The 21,310-nt window shown below is 31.1% G+C and overlaps 1 protein-coding gene across 3 annotated transcripts; it reads right to left on the bottom strand.

The window, feature by feature from the left end:
- Positions 1 to 4,051: 4,051 nt before the first annotated feature.
- On the bottom strand, positions 4,052 to 20,973 carry LOC143072903 (uncharacterized). Of its 3 annotated transcripts, none has more exons than XM_076248060.1 (3): positions 20,818 to 20,973; positions 12,517 to 14,497; positions 4,052 to 9,368 (listed from the first exon to the last, which is right to left on the bottom strand). In XM_076248060.1, exons 1-3 carry the CDS (start codon positions 20,860 to 20,862, stop codon positions 9,157 to 9,159), a joined length of 2,238 nt encoding a protein of 745 aa, XP_076104175.1. In that variant the 5' UTR covers positions 20,863 to 20,973; the 3' UTR covers positions 4,052 to 9,156. The 3 variants fall into 3 exon arrangements, with proteins under 3 accessions (XP_076104175.1, XP_076104174.1, XP_076104176.1); XM_076248059.1 differs by lacking the exon at positions 20,818 to 20,973 and adding an exon at positions 19,101 to 19,410; XM_076248061.1 differs by lacking the exon at positions 20,818 to 20,973 and adding an exon at positions 14,954 to 15,152.
- Positions 20,974 to 21,310: the final 337 nt, after the last annotated feature.

The following is a 21,310-nucleotide window of genomic DNA, read 5'->3' as shown; positions in this document are numbered from 1 at the left end:
ATTCACCTGTTACCTATTACCTTATCTGTACGTTCCGCATCTGAAAGGCGCACCACCAAACGGTGTATTCAGGATTAATATGCTATATACACGGGTCATAATCACAGGGTTGACTTGACACTACTAAATTGTCAAATTGTTACCTATTGTAGTATTTTAATCAGTAAGACTTTCTAAGATAACAATACGAATACTAAAAATCTGTGACTAAAAATAAGGCGTATAGGTACAGTTTTCAATTTGTTAGCGGGCATGACGTAAAACAGCGAATCAAAGAATTCAACTTTATTTATAACTCATGTAGGACAATGCTGTTGATTAAAAAATACTCCATTCCAGGAGCTTTTGTTTTCTAAATAATTAATATTACCAATAATTGATAAGTTCCAGTTCGACGGGTTCAAACAGAAAGATTTGATAGCAGAGAAAACTGTGTATCTTATAATCGGCATAACTTTATCAGATAACAATACTAATACTAAAATAAGGCTTGCGCATAGTTATATACTTTAATTCAGTCACGGACCCGCGATATCACGGGTGTGTTCTAGTATCTCCTAAAGATGAAACATAAGAAGTAATATTATAGACAGTGTGTATATATTCATGTATTGGACAATATAACAAATCAAATGAACTATTGGGGAGTCCCTAGGGTCACTGCACCCTCCTGTTTGCCTGAGAACTTGGAAACAGTCGAGATCCTCACCCTTTAACCATATATACTGATGTATGGGACTAAATAACAAATCAAATAAAATATAGGGGGAGTCCCTGCGGTCACCCCACCCCTCCTGTTGTTTTAGAACTTGGAAACAGTCGAGATCCTCACCTTTAAATTAAACCATATATTTTCATGTATGGGACAAAAGAACTAATCAAATGAAATATAGGGAGAGTCCTAAGGGTCACCCTACCCAATCCTGTTTGATAACTTGGAAACAGATGAGATCCCCACCCCTCGACCATATATATTCATGTATTGAACAATATAACAAATCAAATGAAATATAGGGGAAGTCACTGGGGTCCCCACCCCCTCCTGTTTGAAAACTTGATAACGGTCGAGATCCAGACCCCTAAACCATATATATTCATGTATGGGACAATATAAAAAATCAAATGAAAAATAGGGGTAGTCCCTAGGGTCACCCCACACCCTCTTGTGTGTGTTTTGAGAACCTGTAAAAGATTAAGATACCAACTCCTAAACCATATTCATTCCTGTTTGTCATTTCAAAAAGATTGAATGACAATCAAGGTCAATCTCATAGGCGTCACATATGCATATCACTTTGCTAGACCTAACACCTGTCATTTTATTCCAAACTTCAACATCATTGACTTGGGGTGAAGGTGGGATTCATTTACATTTACTATGGACAGGTCAGTCAGACCTCACCATTGATCCCTGTAGTAGTAAACATTTGTCTGATTTGTGTCTCATAACTTTTGTACTGTAGAACACAAACTCAGTTTTCGTTCCAGGGAAGCAAGTCCATTCATACTTTTACAAGCTCGCACTAAAGTCAACTTGAACTACTAATAACAGTCAACTAATACGAACAATTACGTATATCGATCAACTAGAAGAACTGCAATTATTGCGAATTTGTACCACTGCTGACTCAAGACTCATGACCATGAAAAAAAATATACTTGATATATACGTTGCTATTGAAAACCTTGATAAAATATGAATTATTTGCCTTAATGATTTAATTTAATTCATTAAATGAACTTAAATGTACTCTTATATATGAATGTTTAATGTTTCTTCTTTTAAATCTTTAAAAAAAATTGAAGCAACATTATATTGCCACAGTTTTCATAATTATGTTTGCCTTGGTTTTTGGTTAACTGCCTACAGTGCTTACAGCGCTTTGATTTTAATCACATCCCCCTTTCCCTTATTCCAAAACTAATCTCAATTAAAATTTCTAATGGAGTTTGCAACAATAACTACTCATTTAAATACATCATAAAATATTAAGATGTAAAAAAAACTGCTTGTTATCACTGAATGGTAAAGATTATTTTAATTTATCAGTTGGTAGTAAAAAGTGAATATACATTGTATATTGTATATAACAAAGATTTAAGTTGATTCTGGACAAAGAAAGATAACTCCAATTAAAAAAAAATCTTGCTATTGCACAATATTTTGCAATTAGATATTTCTTGCTTACTATTCTGGACAAAGAAAGATAACTCTAATTAAAAAAAAATTTGATATTTCACAATATTGTGCAATTAGATATTTCTTGCCATTGCGCAATACTGTGCAATTGAAAAGACTTGCTATTGCACAATACTTAATATAATAATTTTAGATCCTGATTTGGACCAACTTGAAAACTGGGCCCATAATAAAAAATATAAGTACATTTTTGGATTCAGCATATCAAAGAACTTCAAGATTTCAATTTTTGTTAAAATCAGACTAAGTTTAATTTTGGACCCTTTGGACTTTAGTGTAGACCAATTTGAAAACAGGACCAAAAATGAAGAATCTACATACACAGTTAGATTTGGTATATCAAAGAACCCCATTTATTCAATTTTTGATGAAATCAAACAAAGTTTAATTTTGGACCCCGATTTGGACCAACTTGAAAACTGGGCCAATAATCAAGAATCTAAGTACATTTTTAGATTCAGCATATCAAAGAACCTAACTGATTCATTTTTTGTCAAAATCAAACTAAGTTTAATTTTGGACCCTTTGGACCTTAATGTAGACCAATTTGAAAACGGGACCAAAAGTTAAGAATCTACATACACAGTCATGACAGTTAGATTCAGCATATCAAAGAACCCCAATTATTCAATTTTGATGAAATCAAACAAAAGTTTAATTTTGGACCCTTTGGGCCCCTTATTATGTTGGGACCAAAACTTCCAAAATCAAACCCAACCTTTCTTTTATGGTCATAAACCTTGTGTTTAAATTTCATAGATTTCTATTTACTTATACTAACGTTATGGTGCGAAAACCAAGAAAAATGCTTATTTGGGTCCCTTTTTGGCCCCTAATTCCTAAACTGTTGGGACCTAAACTCCCAAAATCAATACCAACCTTCCTTTTGTAGTCATTAACATTGTGTTTAAATTTCATTGATTTCTATTTACTTAAACTAATGTTATTGTGCGAAAACCAAGAATAATGCTTATTTGGGCCCTTTTTTGGCCCCTAATTCCTAAACTGTTGAGACCAAAACTCCCAAAATCAATCCCAACCGTTCTTTTGTGGTCATAAACCTTGTGTCAAAATTTCATAGATTTCTATTAACTTAAACTAAAGTTATAGTGTGAAAACCAAGAAAATGCTTATTTGGGCCCTTTTTGGCCCCTAATTCCTAAAATGTTGGGACCAAAACTCCCAAAATCAATACCAACCTTCCTTTTGTGGTCATAAACCTTGTGTTAAAATTTCATAGATTTCCATTCACTTTTACTAAAGTTAGAGTGCAAAAACTAAAAGTATTCGGACGCCGGACGACGACGACAACGTGATAGCAATATACGACGAACATTTTTTCAAAATTTGCGGTCGTATAAAAACTTGTTTGACTACTTAGTTCAATTGTAGACATGACTGCCATGTTGGCTGATCAACCTGGACAAAAGTCACAATCTTTACAAGAAGTTAAACTTTGGTTTTGATCCATAGAGCAGTTTCAGAGTAGAAGATTTTAAAATGAAAGTTTAAAGATGACAGATGGACAAGTGATGGCAAAAGCTCATGCGAGGTAAAACCAGATGCTCTGCAGGGCGCAGCTTTATGCGACCGCAGAGTTGGAACCCTGAACAGTCAACGTCAACGTCATACCAATATACAACAGCAAAATAATGTTTGCGGTCGTTTAAAAAATTAAAACTGGGACAATACCTCCTATAAGGAGTGTAACGACTTTTTTTCAAATATTTACTTTTTGACTCTCCTATGGAGAGTTTTCTCATTGGCAATCATACCACATCTTCTTTTTATTTATAGATCTTGCTCATCATTTTTTCCATTATACAGTTGGCAATTGAAACAACAAACTAATAACTTTCCCATTTTTAATTGGTTGAGAAACATGTATAAAAATGAAAAATAATGAAGAAAAAAAAAATAACATCTTCAACAATGAAAATAACAATGGTAAATCATATAAATGAAGCTACATTTATCTACATTTCTACATTTCAATACTGAGCTGAGCTTAAAAACTGGATTTCTATATTTTATCTTATGTAATGTATGTTCTAATCTTGGGAACAAATGTTCAAATCAGAAAAAAGGAAAATCAGAATATTAAATCTTAATGAAAGAACAGCATTCCTTGTTCCCCACATTTCACATATTGAATGTGTCCAAAGCAATAAATCCAACAATTTTTTTTTTTAAAGATTAAACCTTTAAATAAATACCTTATAAGAAATGTAGGAATGGAATTGCTAACATTGTTATAATGCAAATAATTACTTTTTCAAGACACAATTTTAGGAACAAGTTATGTATCTCTAGTATTGATCAGCACTGATGTAAACCTTCTATACAAATTTCATAATATTCCTACAAGAAATGAAGGATTGAAGGTGCGATTTCCAATATAATCTATATTTCTCATGGCAATCACTCCTTTAAAAAAAAGTTGCTTTGCACTGATTTTCAAACTTGTTTGGGATATTGAAGATATAAACTTTTGATATAATCCTAATAAAAATCAGGCAATAATTGTTCATGCTTACAAGACTTAGACAGACCAGCGGTATTTCAATATTCCCTTCACTGCATTGTGTAGGTGACTAAAATATATAAGTCATCAATGTAGATCAAATTTTAAACAATAAATTCTCTATAAGTATTCAGTTTTATCGTAACCAGCAAACTTCAATTATTTATTAGGCAAAAGAAAATGACCCTTTCTTTCAAAATTTCTATTTAATGTAGTTTGTTTAAAAATATGCAAAATAGGTTTTACTGATAAGAGTCCACTACATTTATATGTTTAAACTTTAAAGTTCATATAACAATGGTCTTAACAGTTTTTATGAGCAACAAAGGACCAAATTATAAGTCATTAGACCATATATATAAATATATATATGTATGGTTCGACAAAAATAATTAGTATACATATGTATATGGGTCCATCAATACGGACATTACTCTATAAATTTTGATGTATAAAAAGATTTTTACCATCGTTTGCCAATTTTTTATTTCACAAAAGTTTTAACATTATAAATTTCTTTTAATCTAAATCTTAACAACTTTGCATTTCAAGTACAAATCATTAACTGAAGCTTTAAAAAATTAATATAGTTATATATTTAACAAAAATGCACAGAAATTTCACAATCACTTAATGAGACCAATAATTCTATGAAAAAAAAATCATGAACAATTATTCTTTTCAATTTACAGTATCATTGGGTATTTCAGGTTAAATTTAAATAAATTTATCAAGGGCACCATGATTGGCAAATTAAGGTTAGATGTTATATAATACTTTTTACAAGTACGAAGCCATACTTTTTTTGAAAAGTGGTAACCGTATGTCTCAGTCATATGATAACATTATGTTATCTCGTTTTAATAATCTGTCCTACAATCAATCCCTTTCCAAAGCTTCCACACAAAAACATACATAGCACCAAGTCCAATTCCCCTTCTATGACACCGAAGCACACTTTGTATAGCTCCCACTTCCAATTACACAAACTTATTTACATGTATAGTAATGTACCATTCCTATTAAAACCATCTTCTGTATATATACAACTAAAATGTGTGTAAAACACAAGGAAACCTGTAGTATATTACTTGATATCCATACCGTCTATCTTACATAGCTTAAAATTACATGTCATGTTATGTAGTCAATAAACTGAAAACGTTTGAAAAAGATTTTTTACATACATCAATTCTCTATGCCTATGTAAACTGCCTTGACAAATTGTTACCAGTCTATTTAAGAATCATATAAAATGTGATTTATGAGTGGAAAGCCTACAGATAGAATATTTCATTTGTTATGTTGGTAAAAAGTTTATGTTAGGATTGATAAATGTTCATATTAAATTGCAATCTGTTTATTAATGCAATTGGCAAGGATAAAAAAAAAAGTATGTAGAAATTCACATCATTTTTTATATCGACCATTACCAGAAAAGATATAATTTCTACAGAATGCATTATAAAACTCATCCCAAGGAAGATAACTCTAACAATATACTGTAGAATAGCAAAATGAATGCCAATTATTTGTCTTGGTAAGGAAGTTTAATAAATATCATTTATTATTCCTATCATCAATACTGTAACTGGTTGATAATCTTTTGCAGTTATTAATGAGATGTTTCACAAAATTTTAAATGCTGCATGGTTCTTAAATAGACTCCTACTTTTTAAAATCACAGATTATGTACGCTAATACTGAACAATTGTTATTTGTACACTATTGCAGCAAAAATAACACAATTAAAGATTTTTATAAAGGCTTTTCAATTAAAGTATACATGGTACAAGGACTTCCAACTCAATAAAATTCTAAAACAAATTAAGATAAAAGACATGTCTTGCCTAATTTTTAGCAAAATAAAACATAACAGTTTGATGGAGCCTGTACAGCACATCTAAAATCTAACACTTAACATTGTAATAGTCAGTCCACAAGTCTTATTTAAGATGACATGGTTCACACATTACTGCACACTATTTAAAACGTTTTATCCATTAAAGTTCATCCTTACAACCACCTCTTGATCAATAATTCGAAGAAAAAAAAATGTACATTTTTAAACACAATGCAATGGAAATTTGAAATGTATTGATATTATTCGTAATAATAATTGTGGTCAAAACTGACCAACCGAACAGTATATTAGTTTTCATGTCATTCCAGGAGAAATGAAAAATATTTATTGCTTGAAAATGAGAAACAACATTACGCCAAACACTGATGGTCTATCATGAGGACTTGTATATTAAATGAATGTATGATTTTCATAGTGAGGTTAATACCCTCCTGTAATGTCTAATGCTTGTGGGACCAATAAAAGCACATAAACAATGTAAGATGACTTTATGTACATAATGAATATACCTGATATATATACATGCATGTATGTATACATAATAACTAAAAATAAAAAGTAAACCGATTGATTGTCTGTGATGATGTTGTGAAAAATACATAAAAACATAAATAAATAAGGATTTTAAATTCAAGAAGCACCCTTCTTCACCAAACAAGTAAATTAAACGAGAGCTTCCAGTGCCTTCCCATTTAGGTTAACTAGTCTCTGCACACAACATCTTTGTTGTTAAAATATTGTTAAAAAATGGTAAAACATTGCATAAAATTAGTATACTAACAAAAATTGAAAAGCCCCAAAAATTTATTGACCAAATGACACATTGATTCATGATATAAATCCCCAAGTTCATACCTGCCAACTTTCACGATTTAGGCGTGTACTACACGATTTTGACCCTCTGTCCCGATTACACGATCGTGATCGTGAAAATAGCCAAAAAACACGATTTTAGTAATATTTACACGAAAAATATTTTTGTTCCCGATTTTGAACTTTTGAAAGTTTTCCCAAGGGAGACAAATCTTGTCTGACAAATTTCATCCAATCAAAATTTAGTGATCACGCATTCACCAGTTGATTAATGTCAGCATAGTAAACAATCAAATTTTTAGTTGTTTATCAAAAGTTATCACTTGCAAAATGGTTCTGTCACCGCCTAAGAAGAAAAATTGTGTTGCTTCGTGCAAATACTTGATTTGGGAGAATAATGTCAAGTACAGGGGCTGGTTGTCTAAATCAACGTTAGGATTGTCACATGCCTTTTGTAAAGTTTGCAACAGAGACTTTACAGTTGACCACGGTGGCCTTAATGATGTCTCCAAACATTCTAGTACTGCTCTTCACTAGAAGTCATTCAACGCACAACACATCACCAAGACTGTTTGACATTACAACTTGTGATATTGATCTATATAATATATTGTTGTTTTTTTGTTATCAAATTATTAAAATTGTTACTTTTTTAATTTCTTGACAATGTATCAGACAAACATAAAAGTCATCTTACTGGTGTTAATCTCAACAAAAAGAATACAACAATCAAACAATTTAAAAAAGATGGGTTAATATAACAGCATCTTCAACTATCACCCCCCAAAAAAGAAGTATGTCAGCCACTTTTAGGAGCCAAATCATCACACGAAAAAATGGCGCGAAAAATTCTACCCTCAAAAATGGTGCCGCGCACAAAAACCCCCATGGCCATTTTCAAAAGTTGGCAGGTATGCAAGTTAACATTGAAGAATGTGACAACAGAGAAAAAAGAAGCCATTAAAAAAACAAAAATATTTATTTATTCTTTAAAAATCAAATTAGTCCCAATGGAAAAATCATTGTTTATTGAAGCTTATAAAAAAATATCAGAATATTATTTCTATTTTTTTAAATTTTCTTTTGATATTACTGACTGATAAAGATCTTTCCCAGCACAGTTGAGTGATATGAAAAATGGCTAGAAACTAAGAAGCACATGCTGTCAATGAAATTTTCCCTGACATAATATGTAAATTAGAGATATTCAGATTATCATATGTCATCTCAACTCATTTGTTTTTCTCGCTATCATCGTACCAGCTTATGCAAGTAAATCAATCTCATCAAGATGACCAACAATAATCTATAGATATCTATTGAAGCTACACACCTATATTTTTTCCTTCCAACTCTTACATCCATCTCTATATTTCGCTCTTTTCATTAGTAATGATATACATGTAGATAATTCAGTTTCAAATTATTATAGAAAATTACAAAAAGAGTTCTAAAAAGTATCAGTGAAAAAATAAATGGTCTTTTGTCATCAGATAAGTATTGTGTGAGAAAATGTATTAATATGTTAAAACATATGACATACATGTATAATTCTGCAGAGAAATTTCCACAACGAAATTTCTATTTGACATTTCTGACATAGCACTATAAAAGTAGAAATATATACATTTGATGGACATAAGTATGTTTGTAAATGTAAATTCACAGCTAGTAAATACATCAAGTTTGAGCAAAGTTAAGTGTACATGCTGAACACTGGTATCTTATTATTTCAGGGAAATTTATGCAGTTTTTTTAATTCATACATTTCTGCCAATCTACCACACATAACATTAACTGTAAATATTTTTCTGACACTGGTGTCAAGTCTGGTGTCAGAGTCAATACACGGCCACGTAATTCTTCAATTCCCTGTAAAATCAAGTCTTTGTCTTTGTCTGTCAGCTGCATGGTAAAATCCTCTTTTTTCATGTATGCTCGTCTTCTGAGGGTGGCAATAGACTTGTCTGAAAAATAGAAAAATCACTTTTTAAATTGCTATTTTTTTTCCCAATTAATATTTTTTAGTGACTAATTACATCATGATTTAGATAAGGAAATTTATCAATACATATTCATTTACTTGTCAATACCCAGACACAGATTTTTACATGTAATTTTAAGGGTCTCACAGCTGAGTGGTTTAAGTAGTTCTTCCTGTCATCAGGCAATTGTTTAATTATTCCTTGTCTGTATTTTATAATTACAATGAAGCATGATTTTTGTTTTTTAAACTTTGCATTCAAAGATCTAAACTACTAAATACATGTACAATGTATGCTAAACAAGTTAAATCTTTGTACATGTAGTAGGTCAACCTTAAGCTTGTCTCTCTATTTATGCATTATTGATTTCAGATACATTTTATTTCTGATCATTTGTTGATGAATCATATTAACTTAGTATTTTTTTTAATCTGTAATGAACAGTAAACCAAACAAGGCGAAGAGTAATAAAAATACATATATATAACATGTATAACATAACTATAATGTATTTAATTTCCACTTATCCGATTATTTTTTTATACATAAAACCATAATGATCACATCACATGTGTTACTAACAGAAGTACATTTGCAACATGTTGTGGTGACAAGAATGCACACGATGAAATATTTCGTCTGCTTAACCATGTTTACTAACATTAACAGAACAATTCAACCATCCCTATAGCCATGATACATTGTACATATAGCTAGCTACCTAAAAACATTTGTCATTTCTCAGAGTTTGCCGAGGCCAATAAATTACAAAGCATTTCCTGGTAACTTAATCGCAGCTTATCAATAAAGGAAATTATAACCAATTGTCAACTTTAATAATGGATAAAATGATATATAGCATGTTATCCAGAGAACTAGAATAAACATTAAACACAGCAACCCTAAGTACCCTAACATCCAAAGGATTTAAGGTAACCATAGCAGGAAATTAGACAAATGCTCATATTGATGTACCTGTTATAATTCACAAGAAGGAAAGGATTCAATTTCAGCTAACCAATGAATTATTGAGTTGAATCATATTAAACAATATCTTTTAATAATTTATATTAAAATGGAACATCTAGCGTTTTGTTAAATTTTAATAGAAAATGCTCTTAAGGTGGTATGGGAGTCTAAAATAAAAATGATAGAATTTGTTCATACTTTGCCAAAATGTAGTATCTATTGATATATGTTGAAAAATATAGTAAAAATGATAGGTCACCGCACATTTTCTGAAGCTACAGGGCGTGACAAAATGACACATTTTGTATGGATTATACAGGAAAAAAACACCATTTTGTGATTAGAAACTAAAGAAAATGATAGAATTGTTAAATACTTAAGGAAAAGATAGCTTTCAGACAATGCTTTTAGAATATCAAAATAAAAGATAGGGTCTCCGTACATTTTTTCCAGCTAAAATACAAAATAGGAAAATTCCATGTAGAATCCTTCAGAAATTGCACTGTTTTAGAGTAACCTCCCCTTAAAATGCCAATTTATTTATTTTTTAAAAACCAAAAATAATCAACATTTGTAAAAATATTAATATTGATAAGTTATATTCCTATAAATTGGTTCTTTAAAATGAAAAATCACATTAAATATCTGCATTCCTGCATCAAATTTTGCTAACTCGATAGAAGATCTGGACCTTTGGTTCTCTGTTTTTTACAATCCAAGATGGAGGAAGACACCCATACCACCTTAATATCACTTATTCATATTTTTTTCTTTTGTATAATTTTAACATTAGATGTTGTAAATAACGTAATATATACATGTAACTATTCAGGGCTTTCAGCAATCCTACTTTTCAGAAAATAATAAAACAAAAGTAACTACTAGTTCGTAACTATTTCTGAAGTGTTAGAATTGTTTGATCATACAGCCATATAACACTGTATAAGTTTCCCCTCTTCCATTTCCTTGAAAACAATCTTAGTTTTCATCTGACAAATCCAGGAAATATTTTTCACTTTTTTTTTAAATCTTCCTTTTACAATGTACATGTATACTGCATCAACTACAAAGGTTAGTGTAGACTATTAGCAGAGTTCAGATCATTAAAACAATAAATGGGAGGATGCAAAGGGGCATTTGACTTTTTATTTAAGGACCCATAATGTTAATTTTTTTTTATCAGAATGCTTAATGAAATAAGGAAAAATATTTAACCTGCAAGAGTACATGTACGTGTATATCCTACTGTTTATTTATTCAGATTCTATTAAGGGTTTTTTTTCTTATGTGATGTACAAATCAAGTTCATTGACTTTTAAATTTTTGTTTTATCTTGCAAATATTAGAAATTTTGTGTATTACATTTTCAACTGTTGCTTGTTCATTGAAATATGAGGGATAAAAATTTCACTAGCCCAGGTTCCAGGATTTTTTAGCACTTATTATATTTTACCAGGCTGACAAGAATAGTGCAAGCCTAAGCATTGCAAAATCTAAATACTTATTATGCCTTAACTTGTCCAACATAAAGAGGTCAAATTTAAATATGCATGTCTGTCTTATATAATGTCTCAAAAATTCATAACGGTAAGGAACTTTGTGTATCTCTTAATTATCAAGACTTGACATTCCTCAGACATTACAGGATGTTTGAATTAGTGGGAATGCCAAAGATTCAATAAGATTGCCTACAAGCCTATTGAATATTTGTATTTTGTGTGGAGCATTTCAATTTATGGTTTACACAAAATCTTCACGAACTGGCCATGGTATTCCACAAATAATATAAATTCATACAGTTTAGTGTGCCAACACCTATTTACTATCGTTGTGCAGGCTTTTATTGTGCGTTTTATTTACTTTGAGGGTGCACAATTCAAGTGTATGAACTAAATAACCAATGGGGAAGTTTGTACATATTATATGTAAAACAGTTTAAACCAATCGCATTGGTGTTTGTACCAAGGCAGGTTCTTAAATCATGGTTGTAATTGTAGGTGTTATCTTTATATGTCTATATTTTTTATAGTGTATTTGTTCGTTGCCTGGTTGGTATGGTCTCTTGTATTGTCAAATATTTTTTTATGTATACATTATTTCAAATTCTTGAATCATATTTTGCACAGTTCATCAATAAACTTTGCATGAACAATTTGGTTACCTTGCTCGCATTGCATATAGCACTGTAATACTTCAAATAACAACATCAGTAGTTCCTCCACATTTATTGCAGGATAACCAGCAGTACTATTAGGGTTATAACCATCCATTGAATCATCTTCTGACTGTGGTGTAGTTGGTGGCGTTGATATGTTTGTAGGCGGATACGCTTGAAAGAAACAGTTGAACACATCCTGAAATCGGCAAGGAAAGTCGTAACATGGTGCAGTGTTCTCACACTGTCTCTCTAAGACCACAGTCACAAGGTAATATCGTAACAAGGATGATTCTAACGTCTGTATGTACAGTTTTTTATGATCAATGGTTGGTAAATAACAATATGGTTTGCTTAATTCAAGAGCAATAGCCCTTGCTGCAGCGTTACAATTTGAACTGACCTCTACACTAATATGTAAAAGTTTTTGAAGAAGTGGTAGAATTTCTGGAATTTCATTCTGAAATGTTTGTTCATGGTGAAGCAAGGGCACAATATAATTGACAATAAGTTCCTTAACATTGTTAAACCCACAATCATACGATAATGCTTTATAACTAGCCGTCTTTCTCATCGCCTTTGGATCACTAACGTTTCTTGTAGTGAGTTCATATTCATAAAACAAAATAACAAGCTTAAGAAGGTACACTGTCTTTCTAACCAATAAATGGCTCTGATCAGAAAAACTTTTTCCGAAGTTTAAACATTCCAGGGAATCCTGTAAATGTTTGAAGTCAATATGCAACATTTCAGGATATTTGTCATACACAAGCATTAAACAGTCGACTGACTCTTTTAAAAGTTCCAATGAACTACTGCTTAATATGCCCTGTTCAATCACTCTTTCTATCAGTTCAGGAGGCGGACTATAGCTTTTCGAAAAGTTTTTTAAAAACTTTAATCCATGTCTCATGAAGCTTGGATTTTGTTCATCTTCCCAACATCCTTCAACAGTGTTTATGTGAAACTGGGAAAAAGCACCCACTAAGACATTTTCTATATCATTGTCCATTCTGGAATTAACAATGTTAGATTTGTGTCTTTGCCAGAAGCACTTTTTGTGAATGTCTTTTTTCACACTGCTAAAATAACTAGTAATTTGTCCGCAATCAGAATCTTCCTTTTTAACAATTTTTCTCATTTTGTTTTTGCGTCTTCTCTTCTTTACTTGAACATATTCAGTTTCTGAATCTTCCGAATCATCACACTTGAGTAAGTCTGTAAAGTGACGAGAACTAGTCGGAGAATTAGAAATCTCTCTCAATACTGATTTAGAGTTATCTCCTGTTTCTTTCAATTCTGATTCTTTCTGGTCTTGAAGTGACTTATTTTTTAAATTCAATGATGTTTTTACACCATTCAGTAAATTTGCAAGTTTCGTCTTATTTTCATCAGTCCAAATTTTTTGAACAACTTCAGTTTTATTCTCTTTCTCAATTTCGTCACTAATTATTTCAATGTCATTATCATCTTCTGTTTTATTGTCAGTACAATCAGCTAATGATGTGTCTGGCAGATATTCAGACATTTTTCGTCTCTTACATTTCGGTGATGAATATGTTGTATCATCAGTGTCCTCTGAACAAGATACAATCTGGACCGTAACAACTGTTGTTCCTTCTTCATCCTCATCTGTACTTATACAGTAACTTGATCTATCCATACTAGTCTTACTTTCATTGTCAGAATCCAACGAAGTGCAGTTTAAGCTTAACACTGATTTTTTCACTGACGATTCGCCCATTTCATCGTCAGATATATTAATGACTTCAGAATAATCGTCTAAATCTGGAAGTTCCTCTTCTTCCTCTTCATTTTCAGATTCACTGCTGATGTAGACTGGTTCCCTGTTCAGTCTTGGCATCTTAGGTGACATCACCATTTTTTCTTTTTCCTTTTCCGATTTTAATTTGGACCAGGTCATTTGAGGACGAAACTTTAACGGCTTAATTGGAGGTGGCGTTTTTGTACATCCCATACTTTTCCTCTGCAAAAAAAGAGTAAAAATAAATCTTTTATTCGAATTTAAGATTTTCAAAATACATGTATCTCACAAGATTATGACATTTAACTTAAGAAAATGCAGGCTCAACCTATATGGAGGGAATTTTTACGACTGATAGCTTGTATGAGTTGCTAGAAACAAAATAAATTTTCATTCCAGAAGTCTATAGATTACACTGTACATGCATGTTTTTATTACTTCATGAAATATACAATTTCTCATCATAAGATAAACATTAAAGAAATATTTTTTTTAATAACTGAATTTTAAGTCTTTTACAAATTAAAACAAATCACATCACTAATATTTACATAAAATATATATTAAATACACAAAAAACTCAATCCCAGCAGAAAATTTGTGAATACATATATGTTTCCTTGTAATTTTTAATGTCATAATTACGTCTTAAGAATGTGTGCTTCTATCTCACCATACCTTTATGTCTTAATATTAGATCCCTATATGCAATTTTATGTGTAGTTATAGATAACTAGAGGAACTTTATATACATGTAGACATCTCTATCAGTGATTGACCCGTAATGACCTTATAATTACATGTATATACACATTCTTGTCACTGCAGGTGACATGTTTTTACAAGAAGTACCTCTGTTAATCTAATTAATGCCAGTAAATTAAATTACAAAAGGTGTCATTTTTTTCATTGTGTTTCAAGAAATTATAAATTGCTGATACTTATTTACATCATTTAAATTGTGTACAATCATTGAATCAACATACTTTTTATTACAAAGGGGGTAAAATTATGTCAACAATTTTTTTAAAAGAACCTATAGGAAAGGTAAGAATGTGAGTACAAAGTCAATACACCTTATCGCTATTTGTCTGCCATTGCTGGAAATCACACAGGTTCCCGTAAAATTTTGACGTCATAAAACAAAATGTCTGACGCCACAATGGAAAAGTGATTGTTGTTGACGTCAAAAGTTCAAGCGGACGGGTCAGCCGGGAATAGCGATAAGGTGTATGATACCCATGTATTAAGAAGTAAACAAACATCTTTTCTGTCAACAAATCTATTAATCTTATTTACATCTTAATCTTTACAGGTGACTAAGTTGTTCTATTTCCAATAACAACAAATCAATAAAAGAAGGTTAAAGTAAAATGGTCCTTTAGGCTTTACCATGTAATCAAAAAAGTATATCTGCAAAGGACGCTTGCACATTACACATGTACCAGAACTGGACTTAATCAACCCAATTGGTCTATACAAATTAATTCCCATTGATAACCTATGATTCTTCAAATTACAACATATCTTACTAACTTTACTAGGTTTAATAACAAGACTTACAAATATGAACACAAATTTATATAAATTTTATTTGAATCTGGAATAATTTTGAATTTTGGAAAATTGATAAGAAATGTATCATGAAAAGAACTAAAATTAGGACAGTTGCTTAGGGAGGTTATTTCGTTTGTTCTGAATTATCACTTTATCAGTAAAGAAAAAATAATGTAGCTAACCCTTTTCAGTTTAGTAACTTTTCATCATACCTTTCTCATCAATTTTTCAAATTCAATTTATTCCAGATTCATATAATCCCTTGTTTTAAGGGAGATTGATAAGAAGCTAATAGTTCCCCTTTGTGCAAAATCAATTTCATGACAAAATCTTTACATTATGAGTCTTTAGCCCCTCAATAATGTGATGTCAAATATTTTTTTCAACTTTTTTTTCTTCGTATAAGCTTTAAATGAAACTTGAATAAGAAACTCATAAGTTTTATATATCCTAATTTTTTTCAACAGTTTTAGTTTTCATATTTGTTCACTTTGTATACTCCCAAATGGTAAAAGTGTCTTTTTGGGTTTAGATATGTAATAGCACAGAGAAACAGTCAACAACATACAATTGTTGTTCTTTCCTGTTTTCGTATCTTTATGTAACTTATAAGGGCAACAATTTTTTTCCGCAATTTGTATAATACCTAATTACCAAAAAGTATTGTGATAAGAAAAAGAAACCTGCAAAACCTTCATTAGGTCATTACATAGTACACGTCTCATATACTTAATATAAAGTCAGAAAAAGGTAATGCATCATACATTTTTTAGCTTTGGGACAATTTCTGTTTGTGTCGTCTTTTTTTATATCAATGTGTGCAGTATTTCATTCATTTAGCTATATATATAGGATATATATATCTATAATGGTTTTTAGACCAGTTTCCTATCAAAGGTACAATGTATTACTGCCATAAAACACATAGAAATGTGTCACCTAATTTACTTATCATGATTGATTCACATTAAATTAACATTATTAATAGTCTTTGTAAATGAGATTAAGCTAAGAGTAACCATGCAAAATGGATAATACCATGTACATGTATACAATAAACCTGTTACAGTCATTGACAGTCATACCATACAGTGTATGGCATAACCTAACAGTAAACTACAATTCAGTGTTCTACGATTTTAATACAGTCAGTGGACTTACTTAACATGCTTAAATAAGTAATTTTCCAAATCACTGATCCAAGTAACATTGTGTCCACCGACGATGTTGCGTAATCACTCAGCTGATTTGTTTTATTCTTATTTCTTAAAGATGGTAACTAATGGGTAGTTTTTTTTATATTTATTGAATACAAATTAAAATATAAAAGGCAAAAATTAAAGACAGCTGATAGGTAATAAACATTTTGCAACTAGACAATGTCACATTAATCAAATAATTTATAAGGGTTTCTCAGTACCCAGTGCCTCACCTAGATTTGTCGTACCTCACAAGCTCAACACAAATGGTGAAGAAATTATTTCAAAATTGATATACTATATTTTATTGTAAGAAGTTCTGTCAAAGTTTGGTACAATACACCTTATGCTATTCCCGGCTAACCCGGCCGCTTGAACTTTTGACGTCAACAACAATCACTTTTCCATTGTGGCGTCAGATATTTTGTTTTATGAGGTCAAAATTTTACAGGAACCTGTGTGATATCGAGTAATGGGGGACAAATAGTGATAAGGTGTATCCAGGTTGGCTGTATACATGTACATGTATGTATCTAATAAATGTTTTAAAAACTTAAACTGCAGATCTAGACTGTATGTAATGTTGTCTGGAAGAAAGACTAAGTCCATTTACAAGTATTGTACAGATTAAATAAATTTCCTTCTAGATACTACATGTATCTTATGATCATAAACAAGCTTCTGTCCAAGTTTAGTAGAAATCTAGGATAGGTAAACAGAATTATAGTTATCCCGTACCATTGTAAACTCGTACCAACGTCAACTCGTACCACTAAAAAAAAACTCGTACCAATGCAAACTCGTACCACTGCTAACTCGAACCAACTTATTTAAATGCATTTAAATGGTGTTAAATGATGAATATATACTTTATTTTCACTCAATACCTCTTAAGTCTGTAAAATATATATAATTTGAAAGTACAATGACCAATTTGTAGCTAATGTTCCTTGTCTATTGGTCCTGGATAGAAAATACTTCAGACTGGTTTACTTATATTTGTAATATTATTAAAGTATTATTAGTTTCACCCTAAGAAAATATCTATTTTTCATGAATAAATCTTAGCAGTTAACACGGTTAATCAAAATGATTTCCAAAATGAAATTCCTACTGTCTATAAATAACATTGAAATGTAACTGTTTCCTGTTAAGGGGTTTCCCGAATTTTCCCGCCAAAAAGCACATTAAGCTGGTTCTCGACTGACTACTACACTTTGTTTAAGTGAAGCGTAATACAAGCGGATTCCAGTTTAAAAGCACATGGCTTTCAACAATTGTAAACATAGCATTCGATTTGTGATCATGGATTACAGCTTTAATTAATTTAATTTGGATATAGATATTCAACTTAAGGTACAGTCAAAGCAATCAGTTTAGAAATTAAGCTTAAAAAAACATTCGTATTTTTGTCTAAGCTTTCCTTAAAATCCAGTAAAAAATTCAAGTAATTCAACATTATTTTCATTAAGTTTACAAAAAAAACCCATAAAACATTCATATTTTTTAATATATTTTTAATGGTATGACTTCCCAGTGGTACGAGTTTACGTTGGTACGAGTTAACTTTTTTGGTACGAGTTAACGTGGTACGAGTTTTCGGTGGTACGAGTTAACTTGCTTCTGGTAAACATGTTTTAGACAGTTATTAAAATTTCAAAAACTTTAACCACAGAGTGAATAATTGGGACGCATCTGCTGCCGAAGACTATCGCTATGTCTCCCTTTTGCAATATAACAAGCAGGCTCAACAAAAATCAGGCCAAATGGACCCTTGCCAAACAGATATTTATAGGACTACTGGAAACGGAATTTCACAGTTCCACAGCAATCAAACAATATTAAATCTGTGATTATTTTGGATCTTCTTGACCCAGCTGCAATCTTTATCTGCTTTTACAGTGAAGCTAGATATTAAAGTAGGTCATGTATATGTAAGACAGAAAAAGAAAAGCATGGCTTTGAAGACATTTCTCTTGTTTACAAAAATAAAGAAAACAAATTCTGTATGTTAATGATGCAACATTGTCAATTGACACAAACATATTTTTGTTCATTGTCATATTTACCTCCTGTAATGTTTTTTGAAAAGCAAGCTTCAATGATTCAATATCTATTTCATTTTTTAAGGGTAAGTTTCGACTTTGACTTTGGGGTGGACTTTCCGATTTTTCCAAGACTTCGATTTCCTCAACACCATCAAATCCTTGAGTATTGCACACTTGATTCGCCTCTGCCTTTTTAACTTCATGATCATCGTCACTTATGCAGATAATGTCTTCTTGTGTGCTCAAGTCGATTACTTCACTGGACATTTTTAAAGATAAACAGTGAGCCTAAGTTATCGCCATGTTTTTTTCTGTCATAGGGGGTTTCCCGGGGAAATCACATCATCGGCCAATCAGATAGCGACAAATCGGGAAGCCAGCACAATATGCCGCAACGGATCGAAATAGTAGTATTATCTTAAAATTTTCAATCTAATTAAAATTAAATCCTTTAATTGCTCCTGTTCTGATATGAAAAAATGTATTTTGTATACTTTATTTGTCTTTTCGTTATTTGGCATAGATTTATCAGTTTCGTTTTCGAATAAGGATTTCGATTTAATATCCCTTTGATCTTTCGCTTTTCTTTCTTCATTATGGAATTTGTAATTTGCACATGCATTAATCAAGGATTTGTATAGTAAATTAATTTACTATACAAATCCTTGGCATAATCAAAAGTCGTGCCAAATAAAAATGTACCTGTGGATCCAGTTATCGGCTTACCTGCCCAGGCTTTCTTATCTTAATAATAGCAGAGACATATAATACAATTATATGTCTCTGATAATAGCATACCCTAAAGATATTTTTGTAATTTAACGATAACATTAAGCACTGTTAAAGTCCGAATGATGCTCCCAAATGATATAGACTCTGGGACTATTATATATTAGTCCCCGATAGACTTCGTGTAAACAAAAATATAATCATAAAATAAACACTATGATAGACGGATCCAGGGGGAGGGGTTGGTCCCCCTTTTGTGGGAAAAATGGTTGATTATATAGGAATTCACTGAAGCATGACTGGAACCCCCTAGGTCAGTCAGCGAGCCCCCCTTTAATTTGAAACCTAGCTTGTGTTCTTGATCTTCCACTGAAAAATCACTACCTACCCTAGTATTTTTTTCATGAGATGTAACTGGAACCACACAAAGTATTTTATTCTTCGTACAGTATTACCAATTGAAAGACGACTGAAATACTGAATTGTTCACTGTGAAAACACAAATCAAGCTTATAAACACTCAATTTAACTTCACACTGATGAGCTTATAATTTGGATCTACAATATATATATTAAGGATTTCTATAGTACGTAAGACTTACTATGTACTAAATCTTAGTTGAATATCATGCATGTTCCCGCTAACATAGGAAATTCATCATTCTCATTTCTACAAAAATAGACCTATAACAAAATTTTACAATGCCTTTACCATGTTTATTGTAAATAATGCTTTCTGCTATTTCACAGATCCCAATTTCCATTCTCTATTTTATTTATACTAGTTTTTAATCCATTTAGAAAAATAGAAAATTATTTATGCTAGTTTTAAACCAATTAAGAAAAATAGAAAAAAATAAAATTGAAAATGATGATTGATCACAGTCAAATGTTGTCACCGTTTTTACGTATATAAACAAGTTAGTAGATATAACTAACCGTGAATATACTAGTATAAGCCATAAATAATGCGCAAGTCATATTATAAGCAGAGTTGCGTTCAACTAACCTTATTCTTAGGTTTGAATTGTTTTTCCTTTCCTTCTTCACACATTCTTTCTCTCAAAATTAATATTTTTGTTTGTATAAACAGAAATCCACAATCGTCACTATACTAATTGATACATCACTGATTTCATCAAACCAAGAACTAACATATGATACGTCCTTGACACATCAGTGTTAATAAACTCATATTTCACGGTTTATAAGCACGATTTTAAAGCAAGACACAATCACATACCCGGTAGTGAAAATTCATGTCATGTCTATGTCAGACGATGGCAAATCAAAATTGATAATCAATGTAAAATGACAGCAATATTCATCACATTTTCAATGCGATACCTATACATTCAAATCAACCAGATAAGTACACGTCAGCTTTAGCAAAAATCTAAATACAGACATCACAAGTGAACAAAGAATTAGCAGAGGATAGCTATATTGGAAAAAAAATAAATGTTTAACTTAGATATTTAAATGTTTCCTTCTATTCGTGT

Source organism: Mytilus galloprovincialis, chromosome 4 (assembly GCF_965363235.1).
Source record: "Mytilus galloprovincialis chromosome 4, xbMytGall1.hap1.1, whole genome shotgun sequence".
NCBI classification, from domain to species: domain Eukaryota; kingdom Metazoa; phylum Mollusca; class Bivalvia; order Mytilida; family Mytilidae; genus Mytilus; species Mytilus galloprovincialis.
The sequence above is the reverse complement of the archived record's forward strand: the minus strand, read 5'-3'. Positions and strand labels throughout refer to the sequence as shown.